The following is a 15,006-nucleotide window of genomic DNA, read 5'->3' as shown; positions in this document are numbered from 1 at the left end:
CAGTGTGACAAGTTATCTGGCTAAGCAATAAATCCTGCTTCGTAAAAATACCACCCTGCTGTCGCATGGTTGATCATGTCCTTTTCACTGTAATTTTGAGGCTGTCACATTGAGGCCGCTGGAATTTGAGAAAAGCTGTTCCTGGAGCAGAAAGACAGTGGTGGGGAGAAACAGAGGCAGTATGGAAGAGATGCCCGTTTTAATCACAATCACAACTGTTACAAGTTCATGACAATGAGGCAATTATTTACAGTTAACATGGGATCCAGAATGAAAAGGAAACTGAAATGACCCCCCCCCACCACCCTGGTTATTAAACATGATTGCATTCATGGTCACTGACCTCCTGTCAGATGCTGGCAGCGGAAACGTCAGAATGTAAACAGCCATTTTACTATCAAACGGGAAGAGTAAATCAGGGACAACTTTTTTCAAAACATCGAACCGTTACCCATCACCAATGAGACCATCTTGGCAAATATACAGTGAATATCTCTCTTTGTGAAGACTACACACATCCATCCAGTACCCAGATAAGCCAAAGAGCTGCACTAGGGGTTAGAAAAAATACACTTTGCAACAACGTACCAGCATACACTAAATTTAAGCCGCAAATACAAGCAGACCTTTTTTCAATATTACAAATTGTGGTGATCAGTCTACCATTAATCAAATTTAATTACTCAAAGCACAAAATACAAAGCAAAACTCTGAAACTTGATGCAAAAGAATTGCCACTTTATCAAAAAAAAAAAAAGTTACCCTCTAAAGAAACTTTAGAAGTATACAAATGGTGTACAATCGAGGAAGTCCACACTGACTCTCCACACAGTTAAAAATGATATATTTTTAACACACTTCAAAATGTGTCACGCCTGTAATAACATTGCTGTCCTGAGTAAGTCATTTCTTCCAACAGACCGAATTCAGACTCAAACACACACTGGGAAATCCATCATCTTAGGGGAATAGAAAATGAAATACAAAACCTATAGCTGAAAAGTCTTTTGTACAACACATATCAGTTCCTAGACATACAAGGGTGCTTGTGGCTATTGGCGGAAACAAAATACTGCTTTAAAAAGTAAAACGTTTAAACTTCTGGGTTTAAAACCTCGGTTAAAACGGGCAAGGCTCTGTGAGATGCCTTATAAAACTGCAGAGCACGAAGAGGCGTCTCTACACCTCTGACCAGCCAGGGCTGTGTGTTCAGTTCCCCTTTTGCGTGCTCACACCACTGAAGCAGTCTGCTGCTCGTCCAGGACGCCCCTTTGTCTTCCAGCGGAGGCACTTGTGTTGCTGTGCTTGCAGACCTTTGTTCTTTTCAGCTGACGGGGGCTTACGAAAAATGTGCCAAAAGTACAGTGCGGGCTGCTTCTGACATTGCAGGACACGTGATTGAATTTGGCATTGGGATGGGGGGGGGGGGGTATGGGGGGTCTCCACAGATGAGCCGAGCTGCTCTGGAGCCCCTCCATACGCCATTCCCCCGCCATGCGGGAACTCTGCCTCTTTAAAACAAGCTGAGGTCTGCTGACCTATTTCACAATAGGGGGAATCAGCATTTTTTACAAACAAGGGAATTTTTTGTTCTTAAAAACAGGACATCCAACCTTGACAACTGAAAACAACTTTCATGTGGGGGGGGGAAAAAATGAGAAAGCGGAACAAGAATCCACGCATTTAATATAGCTGGTACTGAAATGAAGGTACTATTAGTGTGAAGGAGAGTGCGACGGGTTCATCCATTTTCTGTATGTGTTGTGTGACAAATGGATTCACAGGAGGGGGGGCAAACAGCTACAGTCTGTTTGGTTTGGTGAAGATCACATTGGCTGCAGGACCTACAAGAGGCGGGAAGTGGGGGGCAGGAGGAAGTGGGTGGATGGGCTCAGCGGTGCCCTCACTGGTCATCGACAGCGGTGCAGGCAGTGTCCTCGCCATGCTTGCTGTAGCTGCCGTTGTGCTGGAGCTGGGGGGCCGACTCCTCGCCAGCAGGCACCGAACCCTCCCGCTCACTCTCATATGTCTTTTCCTTGTCTGAATCCCTCTCCGCCTGAAATGGCCACGTATGCATAAGTCAATTGTGTTTCCCACCTGGGCCCCCTTTACACAGCAGAGTTGGATTTAACCTCTTCAGAGGCCTGATGCAATACTCCTGTGGACTGAGCAAAAACCCCTCAGAGCGACATTATCGAAACCTCTGGAGCAAAGATGTAAACCATGTGAGAAACACTAACGTAAGCTATGCATGATCCTAATTTGCCCCCAACTTCATTAAAAAGAAAAAGAAAAAAAAAAAAAGTACCATAAACAAGCACATAGGTTGGCATCCTATAACATGCCAGTGAGCTGCTGGAATGGCAGATTGCGTGTAACTTTTGCGATGTGTAAATGGATAAGAAAACGACCGTAAACACAGACACCGCAGGCTGGACAAGGCATTCCTGGAGATTTTAATGGTAACGGGTGTAAACACCTGCGACCCACCCAAATCAGCACATTGGACAGCCACAGCATAAAACAGGGAGAACAATTTCCTTCTGGACTTTATGTAATGTCAGAGACAAAACACCGTCACAAACCACATAAAAACATGATGATAACCGCCATCTTTTAATCGGTTACATAAATTAAATGGGACACTTGGTTCTGAAGGGTTGCTGCCAAGAAGCCTGACAGGCAGAATGCCGGGCACACGCTCCATATTACCTCAGCAGCGTACCCTGGAACTCCGCCTCCCACCCAAAGGCATTTCAAACCTCCATAGTGCAGAGATATGTCATGTCAACCACGAGATCTGAGAGATTGAGGTGTTTCTTGCTTAAACTGGGCCAAAAAACCCAGCAAACACTATAGACGCACATCAAATACTCAGCGGGCTACTGTGAAGCACATATCAGATTCTGGCTCAATCAGATAGGAGGATTGACCTGAAAACCATCTGACACTCACATGCTGGGCGAGGAGGCCCCGGCACACAGCAGCCGCCCTCACCTTCCCGCCTTTGGACCTGCGCTCCGCCTTCTCCTCATCCCGCCCGCTCCTCCTCCACCTATCCCGCTCACGGCTGCTATCCCTCACTTTATCGCGTTTCTTGTCCTTCTTGCCCCTGGAGAACAAAGATTAGAGAGGATGGTCAGGAGGGTGTGGAACCCATTTCACCATGACAGTTGAAGCAGCCACAGAGGACTAAAGCACAGGTAGGGGAACAGCAATTGCTGTTTTCCACAGTACCTCTTTGGGGATGGGGATTTCATCTTTCTCCTGGGCGTCTTTGACCGGCTCCGGCTCCTCCTCCGATGACCTCTAAAGGAGAAAAACAAAAATCAGGGCTGGAATGAGGAAATCCTGACAGGAAACATTCCAGAGGTCATCGCTGTGAAGCCAAACTAACTGTAAAAACACAATGCAGCTGTTTTCGTGTTTGCTGATCATGTTACCCACTGTAGAAAAGGCCAGAAAGGACACCCCTCCACCCCATTCGCAACTTTACTTCAGGGGCTGCGTTGACAAAGGGTGAATCTCAATATGCGTACTTGTGTTGTCGCCAAACAAGACCAATCCCATGATTTAATGCACCCCATGTTTGTTCGTGGAAGGCAAGTTCACAAGACCAGTCTTGCTAGAAGACCACAATGGTCTTTGCTTTCTTGGTATTCAGATTCATCCAACATGTCAGAACTTCCTTTTAAGATGGAGGTCACTTGACCCCAGCCTTATTTATCACACTGCCAGGATATGCGTGTGCAAGCAAGCCATGACCTGCTGAGGGCGCGCCCACCTGCTTGTGCTGCGCGACCTGTGGGAGGCGCTGTAGCTCTTGGGGGGCGTCTTGCCCTTCTTGTCCTTGGGCTTCCTGTCCTCCTTGTCCCGGGTGCTCTCCTCTTTGGCCCGTGTTTTCCCTTCCTTCTCCTTCCTCCTGCCCCTGCGTGCAGCACACAGGAATGTCACACATGACCCGCCGCATGCTGGAATTGCTCTGGTTCCAGACAGGGTTTCACCTGGACCGTGAACGGCTGCGTGAATGCCTCCGGTCCCTGGACCGCGAGCGCTTCTTGTGTGAAGCCCGAGAGCCGTGGGACTCGCCGACCTTTGACCTTGACTTTGTGGAGGGACGGCTCCTGCAGGGACAAGCAGGCAGCTCATTATAGGCTGAGACCTCGACAAACTGTCGGTAAGGTCTCCAAGCTGTACCTGTGCCTAGAGCAGGACCTTTTTCTCCGTGACTGGGAACGGGAGCGCGAGCGACTCCGAGATTTCCTCAACCTCCTTGAGCTGGTAGTGGAACGTTTCTTCCCGGAATCATCTGGGAGCCAAAACAAAGCCAGTGCTCATTATGGGGATAAAGAAACACACACACACACACACAAACACACACACACACAAACACACACACACACAAACACACACACACACACACACACACCACTACTGAGGGCAAAGGGGATACAGAACAGAAAGAAACCAAAGAAAATCCCCTACTTGAGCTACTGACCCAGTGAAATGAAAATCTGATAAGGAACCATTATGTGGGGAGGAAAACTTTATCTGAAGCGTCACTCTAAACCGCTGTCTGCCCTATTTTATCAGTATAACTGTTTCCACAGTCATTTCCACAGGATGAAGGGATGTCATACATGTACAAGTTACAGAGGAATTGGGTCAAAGAGCAAAGCAAAGGGCCCAGGGCACTAATGGGGCTCAATGAATGCGGTGCAGGCCCACCTCCCGGCTCAATGGCTGCCGCAATGGTCGACTGTGCCTCCCGGACCCGCTTCATCACCTCCTCCAGCTCCTTGGCGGCACCCTGAGGCGTCAGCTCTGGGGGCTTGACGATGGCGTTGTTGGAATGATTAATTCTGCCATAGGACAGATGTGGGAACTGAGAGGAGACAAGCTGACAAGCTACAGTGACATGCAGCCAGAGCTCCAGCTGGGGGCCCAGGAGCAGACAGCCAATGGGGAGAGACAGCTAGCGGTGACCCAGGAGCATAGGACAAGGCAGGGGACGGCCGGGCCAGCATGCCACCCATCACAGGGCACACACAGTGATTTAGAGTGTCATTTAGAGGACATAACATTGAAAGTATATCAGTTAATATATCGGTGTCGACAAATCGTCGTTTATCAAGATACTGGCAGTGGTCCGATGCATCAGTTTTGGTCGATATTGTCGGCTGGTATTTAAACCTTAATCACAATTCGAATTTAGCAGCAGCAGAGCTAAACAAATAACTACCAAAATTTCAGAGATGATTGCAGTGGACAATCAGCCATTTTCCTTAGTGGCAGATGAGGGATTATGTCAGCTCATTTGCCACTTACAACCACACTTTTTGTCTCCCAAGCCCACGCTGCTTTGCTGACGTCTCACAGCCTACATGACATGATGTCTTACTTTAAAGGCCGGTCGCCGAACATGACCCCGTTGAAGGTAAGGGCCCTTGACACAGACTCCTGGTCAGCGAACTCCACAAAGGCGAAGCGCGTAGGCTGGGTCTCATCCCCTGCCATGCGCACAAACTTCACATCTCCTACTTGCTTGAAATACTCCAGCAACTGCTCTGCTGTGGTGGTCTGGTGGGGGGGGGGGGGGGTTGAGAGCTCATTAAAACACGGGGTATCTACGGAATCAATTACAGGGTCAAAACAAGCCTGTAACATGCAAGTACAGTTCATCAGTACAGAAAGCAATCTAGTCCACAAACCCTTACAGGAATCAAGATTTACGCAACTCAGATTTACCTAGAAATGGGCATTTAGATTTTAATGGTACTACTATTACCAAAATGGTACTTTATCTGTACTCTTCAGTACTTTTTGAGAGGAAAAAAAAACAATTAACATTGCTTTATTTTCTCAGACGTACGTCATAAATTAACACTGAATTGCAAAATGCAACATTATTTTGAACAAATCACTATTATATAATGTGATTATTTAAATGCAAAGACATATAAAAAAACAGCAATGTTTTGAACAAGTGAAAAGCTGAATAAATTTTCTTTGCCGGTTATTTTTCTGTGTGGTAACCTTAGTTTGTCTGAATCGCTAAATCCGTGACCTGCAACTGTGAATTTCAGAACATGTCATATTGAATGTATGAAGGCACTCATAACAACCAGCTGCCTAATGGTTACTTTTAATCATTAATCCATATTCGTATAATTTGATTAACTCTGTGTATGGACTCCAGGCCACTAAGCATACATAACATACCTGAGGCAATGATAGATAAACCACGAGCTAGGCAGTCAAAAACAGCTAGATGTTTCCACAGATTGCTTGTGTTTATGCCCTTACATGTAAAAAGACGTGTTACACTTGTGGCAACAAGTATTGTTAGCATTGATTCTAGTGAAGTGTTCACACTTTTGAACGGGGGGAATTTGCGTGCTAAAAGCAGAGTCTCTGTGTGTGCTACACCTGCAGCGCAGGAGAGAGAACACAAGATGGGATTCACACAAGGAGGTTTTACATAAGTAGGGAGCGGCCTGTAGTATCAAACGGGGAAAAAAAACAATTTTTATGTGAAGCATATATCAGATTCTGGCACATAGACTAACCAACAGACGAACTGAGGGTGAAAGGTCATCCTGCTTGCCGTAACACACCTGCGAGTTCAGGTTGCCCACATAGACAGTCCTCCTGATCTCATCGATCTTGGAGGGATCCACATTGCCCATGATGGGGGGCTGTGCAGAAACACCACTCAGGGCTGCCACAGACGAATCCAGGCCACTCTGCAGTGCCCCCAGGTTGCTGATTGGGATTCCCAGCTGGGGGGGGGGGGGGGCGGGGAGAAGCATGGCGTGCTAGCATTAGTGACCTGTGGAAACAGAGCAGCCTGTGTGGCTGCTGAATGCAACCATGGCAACATGCTGCCAGCAGTACCACTGACTGCATCCCAGGTGCACTTAATGCAAATGAGATGCTATATGATTTTAAAAAGTAATCAATTCTTTACTAGTTAAGAGCCAAAAGGCAGCCATGTTTATGGCAGAACAAACAGTGGAGAGTAAAGGGTACAAGTGCTCCATGAACAGCTGAAATCTGACAATTCAAGGTGACAGTTCATGACCGTGTTCCGCTAATTAAGTACACACTTTCTCCCTTAAGAAGCTCTCCATTGACATCGATACATTAATACCATGCAATCATGGATGTAATCATTCATTAAATACATAAGAGTCTTGACCAAGATATCACTCAGTTGATAATTGTATTTCTTTAAATACGGGTATTGGACTGTTCATTTGTGTGACGTTAGCGCCCTCTATGCTGACGGAGAGGTAAGAAACCATTTTCTGGTTTCCATGCTTAATTTAATTATCAATACTATTCTGGCCTAATAAAAACAGAGTATTTACATCTTAACTAGGGTTGCCACTAATGACTATTTTGCTAGAGATTAATCTATCAACTATTTTACCAATGGTTCAATCAATCAATCTAAATGATTAATATCCCTCCACAAAATCAAACTGATTCATTTAAAAGTTCATTTTATTTTGACAACATACTGCATGTCGCTGTAGGGCTTCAGATAATGGACGGCGATTTTCAGCACTATATGAACGTTCACTTGTGCCAAAATTTGATAAGCCTAAAACATTGAGATATTGTAATGACCAAAAGTTAGTCATCTGTATAAAATCAGCGTATCCTTATGCTTATATTGCACACCACATGCTACCGTTTTGGTATACCATGGAAGAGATAAGCACCAAAGTCGCAGTGAAGCAAAGAACAGTTCAGCAACCGCAACATCTTTTAAAAGAAGAGATACTGTGGTTAAACAAGGTAAAGACGGCAGTGGTGAGGTGGTAGTTTTTGATGGTTTAAGTCCAATGTGTTTTTCAGGCAAGAACAGTTATTATTAATTTTTACTAATTAATACATTTTGCTTTACTAATTTCTAAATTTTTAAATTAAGATAACACAGGTCCCAACAAGCTCATCGCACAAATACACGTTGGCCCCTTGAGTCAATATAAGATAAGCCCAGATTCTAGCCAGAAAGTTCACAAACATTTACTCAATGGAGATTCTAGGGTGGCAGGCAAAACAATTTACGGCCTTAATGAATGTATTTGGCAGCTATAAGGACAAAGGATATTAAAAAGCACCATAACTAATGGCACTTTAATAAACAACATTTATGGTAGTTTTGCCTTTTCTGGCAGTCCATAATGCAGAAAAGCGCCTGTGTGTTTCCTCTGCAGGTGCTCATAGTGCTCCTCCCACTGTGGAATGCCATCGAAACTCTGCACAGTGTACAAACCACCTTTTTGTTTTATGATAATTTGAATTACTCACATAATCACATAGTAATATATAAGGATAACATTTGTTAAAACGAATTAAAGCATTTCAGCAATCAAAAAGGTAATTTCATAAAAATTGTATTAAAAAACGATGCGTTGATTTAACACGACATTGATGCATTATCAAGTAAAACCATTTTAGTTTTTTCATAAACAAGCTCATTGGTTTGAGAGGGTGGGTTTTCTAGTCATTGATTGTGAACAAGCAAATGAGAATATTTTTGAAGCTTGCAGAAAGATTGCAGGAACTCGCAAAGGATCTGTAAGCCAAAAACATTACTGAAATGATTCAGCAGCCATTCACTTACAATAAATATTATTACATAACGTAATAATTATGTTATTACATAACGTAAGTGCATACTATATCTTTAACAGTCTTGGCTTGGATTGTTGTCTGGGCAACCAGCCTCACATTAGCCGTCTGTGTCTGTGGAGTATCACATTTCTTACAGTATCTTTTTGACTTTTTAGTGCCACTAATTTAGCATTTTTAATAATGGGTCCAAAAGAATGCTCCCAGTGCATACACTAGTAGCTTTGAGTTCAATACATGCAGGGACATAATTTAGATGGTTTGTATATTACAAAAAAAGGTCTTGATAGGAAATGACAAAACAATTTGACATGCAGAGTGTACAGTACTGGTAATAAATAGGACTTTTTATGTAATCATTCAGACTAGCAGACCGTTATGGTTACGGGTGCCCAAGTATTATTAGCAAATTTTCATATTTTCAGGCAGCTTCCTCTTCTAACCCTCGGAAATTCGAAGGGGTTACTGTACAGACTCATAACCTTTCATTTTAGTTCTAATGTCTACTTGCTCTTCGTTGGTTTCATCTCATTTTTTCCCTGTTGAAAACCATTAATCCATTTTCTAGTGGCTTTAGCCTGCTATCGAGCTTCTCATTAATTGACCTACAAAAGGCACGCTGCAACATTTGGAGGCCCACCTTCAATACTCACATGGCCCACTAGGGGGCCACAGCCCACAGGTTGGGAAACACTTCTACATTCACTCTTTTTAGTCAGCTGATTCACATTGCAGGCTACTATGTTAACCCAAGGCTCATGCCAACATATGGACTTTGCTGACCTTGTGTAAATCTAAGTTTGAACCTGTCCATCGTCTTAAGATTCAGGGAGAATTTTGTAAAAAAAAAAAAAAAAAAAAAAAAATGCAAAGCTATTTAAAGGACTTCTGGGTTTCAGCCAACATCAACTACGTGACATCAACCCATTAAACGACACAACAAAATTTGGAGGGAATTCCTGTGATTAGAGATGTTCTTGTTTACTAATGGCCCTTATTTAAGTACACTCCAGTATCAGCCTAATATCAGTCATCTGTGTCAACCACTAATAAATCCACCACAAGCGGAAAGTGTACAGTGATAGATGGCCAGATGGTGAGCAAGACCTTGAGGACAGATACTGCACAGCAGGACATGAGCCCTGCCATCTGCCCCAGGAGGCAAAAGACCAGTCTGAGTGAGGGCCACAAGGAACTGGAGCGGCCAAAGAACACTCGGAACATCTCAGACAGTTCTGGAAGGATGCAGCATCGTTTGGGGCACTGTGCAACCAGGTTCTACAAGTGTGTGGTTTTCAAAGACTATGAATGTGAAGGTCATTAATGCAGAAAAAACCACGGCATCTTTAAATGGACAATATTGTCCATTATTGTCCGACAACACTGCTAGATTGACGTGACATCAGGACACAATGGAGGCATCACTGACATCCAACAGAGCCATAAAGCAAAAGGCAGAGAGAAGGAAGAGCAGCACACTCACATTCTGCAGAGGCGCCGGTGTGGGGATGGGCAGGAGCCCGCCCCCGGGCATCAGGTTGGCGACGGGGGTGGCTGGGGCCAAGAGCGACAAGGCCTTGGCCTCCTCAGGAATTTTACCTGCAGGGCAGAGTGAAGGCATTAGGGCAGGTGGTGGAGAAGAAAACACCCAACCTTCTCCTCTATGAACTCACAATCAGCCCAGTAAGTTCTAGAGAAAAAAACAAAAGGCCTCACAAAATCTACAAGCTTAGAAACTTCTTAATAAGAGTCACATGAAGTGAAGAATACCCTTTCCTGGAATACCACATACTGTCACATCTACTCTAAGGTTTCACTGTCATTTATAAGACTACAAGAAATAATTCTTTTTTTTTCCCCACAAAGAATCAGATCGCACTTTCCCTTAAAAATTAAAAAAAAAATAGTAATTTAGAGAATGAGTTAACACTTTGAGGCATGGGTCACCTGTACTGGAAACATATTGGTCATGAACCATACGATATCAAGCATGGGCGCCTTTCCGTGGGGCGATCGTTTCGCAGTGTTGGAAAGGTGTGCAACACAAGACAACCGTTCATGTTGGCTGCATCACTAATAGCACACAGAACATCGGATACAGAAAAGAAGAACATTTTTAAGAACCTTTCAATATCGCCAGATGCTAAACCAAATATATATATATGTATATAAATATAGCCAAAAATTTTAAGATAACCAACATTCTCTACAGATCTTCTCCCTGAATGTTACACCCCATGGGCTTAGGGAGGGGGGGTTGAGTGCATTCCTTACTGAGCAGTAAGAAACAAAACAACCCCCTCCATCCAAGCCCCCACCCCCTCCCAAAATAACATGCAGTTCAGCACTTTGGGCAGATGCCTTAGCTACCTCTGCTTAAGCTGACTTAAATCTACTGATTAAAAATAACCCCATTACCTGTGATAAACACTACAGTAAAGGCTAAGAAATGCTGAATTACTTTTCCCAAACTGCTGGCTATCAATCAGATGTGCAAAAAAGGCCAGTTTCAAGTGTGCCATCTTAATTTGCTTTAAAAAGTGACATGACATTTCAGATTTGTACCTAAAGACTAATCACAGTTTAACATCTAAAAACATACTAAACATGGTAATTTGTCTAGAAAGCGGCAGATTTAATCCTATTGTGATTCTGAGGTCAGGAATCCTACAAACATGAGCGTGTTTAGGAGGACGTGACTGAGAGGAAACGAAACGTTAGCGTCCCCCTTTCTGCCCACTTACAAAACACAGTCCACGGGCACTGGTCATGTCAGCCCAGACAATATTCAGACAAGCATGCGAGGAGATCATTATGGGATAACGTACTGAGGGGGAACAGAATCAAAACAGGCAAACAAGGTCAACAATTGTGATGACGTTTTTTTTTTCTTAAAAGCAAACAAGGGACAAGAAAATAAAAAGAAATAAAATAAAATGATAAAGAAATAAAAAGAGACAAGGTGTCCATCTTGGAAGGATTCAGCGGTTATTCTCCTGGTCACATTCCCCCCTGAAGGCTGCGCTGGCCCCAACGGGAATAGAGGCTTGGCAAACAATGCCGTACACAGGCTAGTGTAGTGTACCAGCTGGGCCAGTCTAGTCATCTGATATGCACACATAATCACACAGAAAAAAAACATACAAAACCAAATTAATAAACTCAGTTTCCATCTGGCACCAAGTCACCAGGACAAGCATTATTATTATTTAAAAAAAACAAAACAAAAAAAACGAGAGAACCAAATTTAGAGGGAGTGCAGAAAAGACCACTCTTTAGAAATGGGAACAACAGCTGTTCCAGGAGAGAAGGAAATAAAAAAAAAAAAACAAATAAAAAAAACAAAAAAAAAGAGAGAAAGAAAGTTGTCGTTAGCTACATATTATGTATTGGGTCATCTTACCACAGCCTTTGATAACACCACAGCAGTCAAAAACATTTGGCATTTAAAAGCATCCCACAGTAGGGTTACAGTGTGCTAAAGGACAGATGGGCCTTAACGGTTACTAGGCAAGGGCTGCATGGGGCTCACATGGAAATACTCAGTAATGTGCAAATAGCTACACACAGAACGGGCCGTGACTTTCTGAAAAATGCCCCCCATCATCCCCTATGAAGCATGTTGGTCTTAAAAGGAACACCACATCTTAAAACCTGCAAATTGGTATTTCATTATTCTTAAATGTGGATTGTGTCGATATGTCTAAATTGCTGCACACTAAAGGGGACATGACCATGATAAAATATAACTTTAAACCAAAAAAATAATTCACCCTGGGACTCTATCAATAGAAATTTACAGAAAAAAGGCATCCTTGACACACACAGAATCTCACATTTGTAGGCAGTTTGTCTCTCACACTCTCACAGTGACAGGAATTTTTGCTCAAGGAACTCAAGGATACGGGAATCCTACAACACAGAACAGACAGGCTACAGTCTTCCGGTTTGAAATTCTCTCTCTATGCCAATTACGACTACACAAAGGACAAAGGCACAGACATCCTCTTGTACTTTTGCTTATATCTGGTGGGGAAAAAAACTGGTTTCACTTAATTATTCTGTGACAGTGATTCGGGCATGCGAAACGGCCATCCTCACCTTCAGCGCAGGGCACAACTATCAAAGCTCTGTCAATAAAAACCGTGTTGGTTAAGTGTTGGGCCACGCCAACACTGGAAGGTTCTCGGTATTTTATATAACATACTTTGGAGGAGAAAGAGAGCGGAGCGTTGCTGAAAGAGAAGAGAAAACGACATCAGTCAGTTGTCTAGCGGAGAATAATAATCACCCTCCCATGCTAAATGCCCATTCTTCCAGTCGCCTAAAACCTCGGCTGCAACTTAAGGGACACGGTGAATCTTTTACTACTAAAACTAAATCTGAAGGGACATTCAGCAAAATTACACTAAATAATATATAAAAAACAGTAAAAATCAGAAAATGGTTTGCAGGTGTTATGCCGAAAAAGGCATCCCTGCCTTAGAATGCATGCCGGTGTTCCGACGAGTTGAGCTTTTAAGGGTTTTTTGGGGGTCAGGGGTTTTTTAGGGATAAGGGTTTTAGGTGTGTTTTAGGGGTTAGGGTTAGAATTTTACGTGTTTTTGGGGGCTATTGATTAGCACTACGGTAGCCTTACTCGACAAAGTAGCTCAACTCGTTTCAGATCAGCGAGAAATCAGTCATTTAGAGACAGGCATGCATTCTACGGCAGGGATACCTTTTTCGGCATAACACCGGTAACAACCGATTGCTCTTCACCGGATGGGGGGGCACGTACATCAATATCTATGGGTTTAGAACTAGCCAAGAATATAATTTAACAGTTAGTACAAAGTAACAAGCTTACTATTGCAACATAATAATGCAGATGTTAATATCAAATTTCAAGTATACATAATACAGAGTATTACAGTTGTATAATGGTGATGGTGCCGAGCACTAGATGCTGTCTCGGTCGCCAAGGCCGATCCGTTTCAGTCAGTCATTGTTTACATGCTATGGTTTACAAAGGCGACCTGCCATGCCGGCTAGAAAAGTAAATTAATTATTTTTTAACATTTCAGTCAGTCGTGAACGAAGCCAAAAGCCAGGCGTCCAGCTAGCCGGCTAACGAGACACTGCTGGAGATTTAGCTAGGGGAGCTAACGGTAATTAGCCTAATTGGACAATATAAACGTGAAAAGCGAAATAAACGAGAATTTATATTCCGGCAAGGCAATACAAATTTGCTTAAAACGCTGCTGACGAACGAGGGACGCGACAACAAACGTGCCCCATGATTTGCAAAGGCCCTTCGTATCCCCGCTGTTTCCCAGCACCAACGATGCGATCGGCTGCACACGTACTCCGGCGGGTAGAGCCGCAGCTCCTCGATATCACCGAGAAAGCCGAAGAGAGTCCGCATCTGCTCGCTGCTCACCGCCGACGACAGATTGGTGACCTGAACCACGGCGGTGCCAGGGATTCCACTCATGTCCGCCCGTTCCCGAGAAGACAGCTACTAGGGGAGAGAAAATACGAGCCGCGGGTACAACTCCAGCGTTTAGTTTTAATCTTTTTCTTCAATTTGTCTTCTTCTGAAAGTCGGTTACTCTTGCGAGCCAGTTAAATGAAATAAGGCCTGGCGCCGTGTCGTGGCTCACAGCCGCAGCGCCCCCTTTCGATCGGGATGTCATGTTTCCTAAAATGACGTCATTCCAAAGCTATGGGTTTCCATTCAGGATTCAAGAATGTTTATTTGTATATCAGTACATAGAAATTCTTACTCGCACTATTTAGTCAGTAACATTCACACACATATGACTAGGTACTACTGGATTTATGAAATAAATGTTAAATAATTAGGAGAAATGGCTGAAACAGAAGATATAGCTATATAAATGATAAATATTCGAAATAAATATGTAAAACTCCTATATTGATTTTGTCTCCCATGCACCTGTACCCTCCCCTGCAATTGTGCCACAAAAATTTGAGTGTTCTTTGAAACACGTCACAATAAAACTTTACATTTAAATTTTTAAACTCAAACTTAAGTAAAAGACATGACTGAAATAGGAATATGGCAGAGTAAAGTATAATGTATTAAGTATTCTGCTGTCTAGTAAACTGTGCATTTATGAAGTTGTATTATTGTTTTGAATATCATGATGATTTAAAAAAAAATACTGCTGTTATGCATATATCGACTTGTATACATGCTTTAGTACAGCAAAACAACTATATTTAACATCAGTTTAAGTTGTTCCTCCAACATCATCCCCCACCTGATAAGGGCTTCTCAACTCTTCCAAACAAGGAATCAGATCAGAATGTCTGCATATAAAGCTCAAGTATCATCCAGAGGTCAACTGACTA

At 43.3% G+C, this 15,006-nt stretch overlaps 1 protein-coding gene across 7 annotated transcripts; it reads right to left on the bottom strand.

The window, feature by feature from the left end:
• Window positions 1-182: 182 nt before the first annotated feature.
• Window positions 183-14,303, bottom strand: srek1 (splicing regulatory glutamine/lysine-rich protein 1). Of its 7 annotated transcripts, XM_023796889.2 has the most exons (13): window positions 12,748-12,881; window positions 12,483-12,558; window positions 10,594-11,940; window positions 10,130-10,245; window positions 6,618-6,782; window positions 5,402-5,580; window positions 4,729-4,862; window positions 4,198-4,309; window positions 4,005-4,124; window positions 3,785-3,928; window positions 3,238-3,309; window positions 2,956-3,112; window positions 183-2,056 (listed from the first exon to the last, which is right to left on the bottom strand). In XM_023796889.2, exons 3-13 carry the CDS (start codon window positions 10,622-10,624, stop codon window positions 1,904-1,906), a joined length of 1,383 nt encoding a protein of 460 aa, XP_023652657.2. In that variant the 5' UTR covers window positions 10,625-11,940; window positions 12,483-12,558; window positions 12,748-12,881; the 3' UTR covers window positions 183-1,903. The 7 variants fall into 7 exon arrangements, with proteins under 7 accessions (XP_023652657.2, XP_023652617.2, XP_023652631.2 ...); XM_023796849.2 differs by lacking the exons at window positions 10,594-11,940; window positions 12,483-12,558 and adding an exon at window positions 13,995-14,303; XM_023796863.2 differs by lacking the exons at window positions 10,594-11,940; window positions 12,483-12,558 and adding an exon at window positions 13,995-14,303 and having other exon boundaries at window positions 2,998-3,112.
• Between the last annotated feature and the right edge of the window lie 703 nt (window positions 14,304-15,006).

This window comes from Paramormyrops kingsleyae, chromosome 7 (assembly GCF_048594095.1).
Source record: "Paramormyrops kingsleyae isolate MSU_618 chromosome 7, PKINGS_0.4, whole genome shotgun sequence".
In the NCBI taxonomy this organism is placed as follows: Eukaryota; Metazoa; Chordata; class Actinopteri; order Osteoglossiformes; family Mormyridae; genus Paramormyrops; species Paramormyrops kingsleyae.
Note: the sequence above shows the minus strand (reverse complement) of the source record. Positions and strands in the feature narration are given on the sequence as shown.

Bases quoted from the DNA above. Each gene is read 5' to 3' on its own strand.
- srek1 (XM_023796849.2), bottom strand. From the start codon at position 14,122: ATGAGTGGAATCCCTGGCACCGCCGTGGTTCAGGTCACCAATCTGTCG. The intron at 6,783-10,129 runs GTGAGTGTGCTG...CCCCCCCCCCAG, and splicing joins CACCGGCGCCTCTGCAGAAT to CTGGGAATCCCAATCAGCAA. The intron at 2,057-2,955 runs GTGAGTGTCAGA...TGGCCATTTCAG, and splicing joins GGGGCCTCCTCGCCCAGCAT to GCGGAGAGGGATTCAGACAA.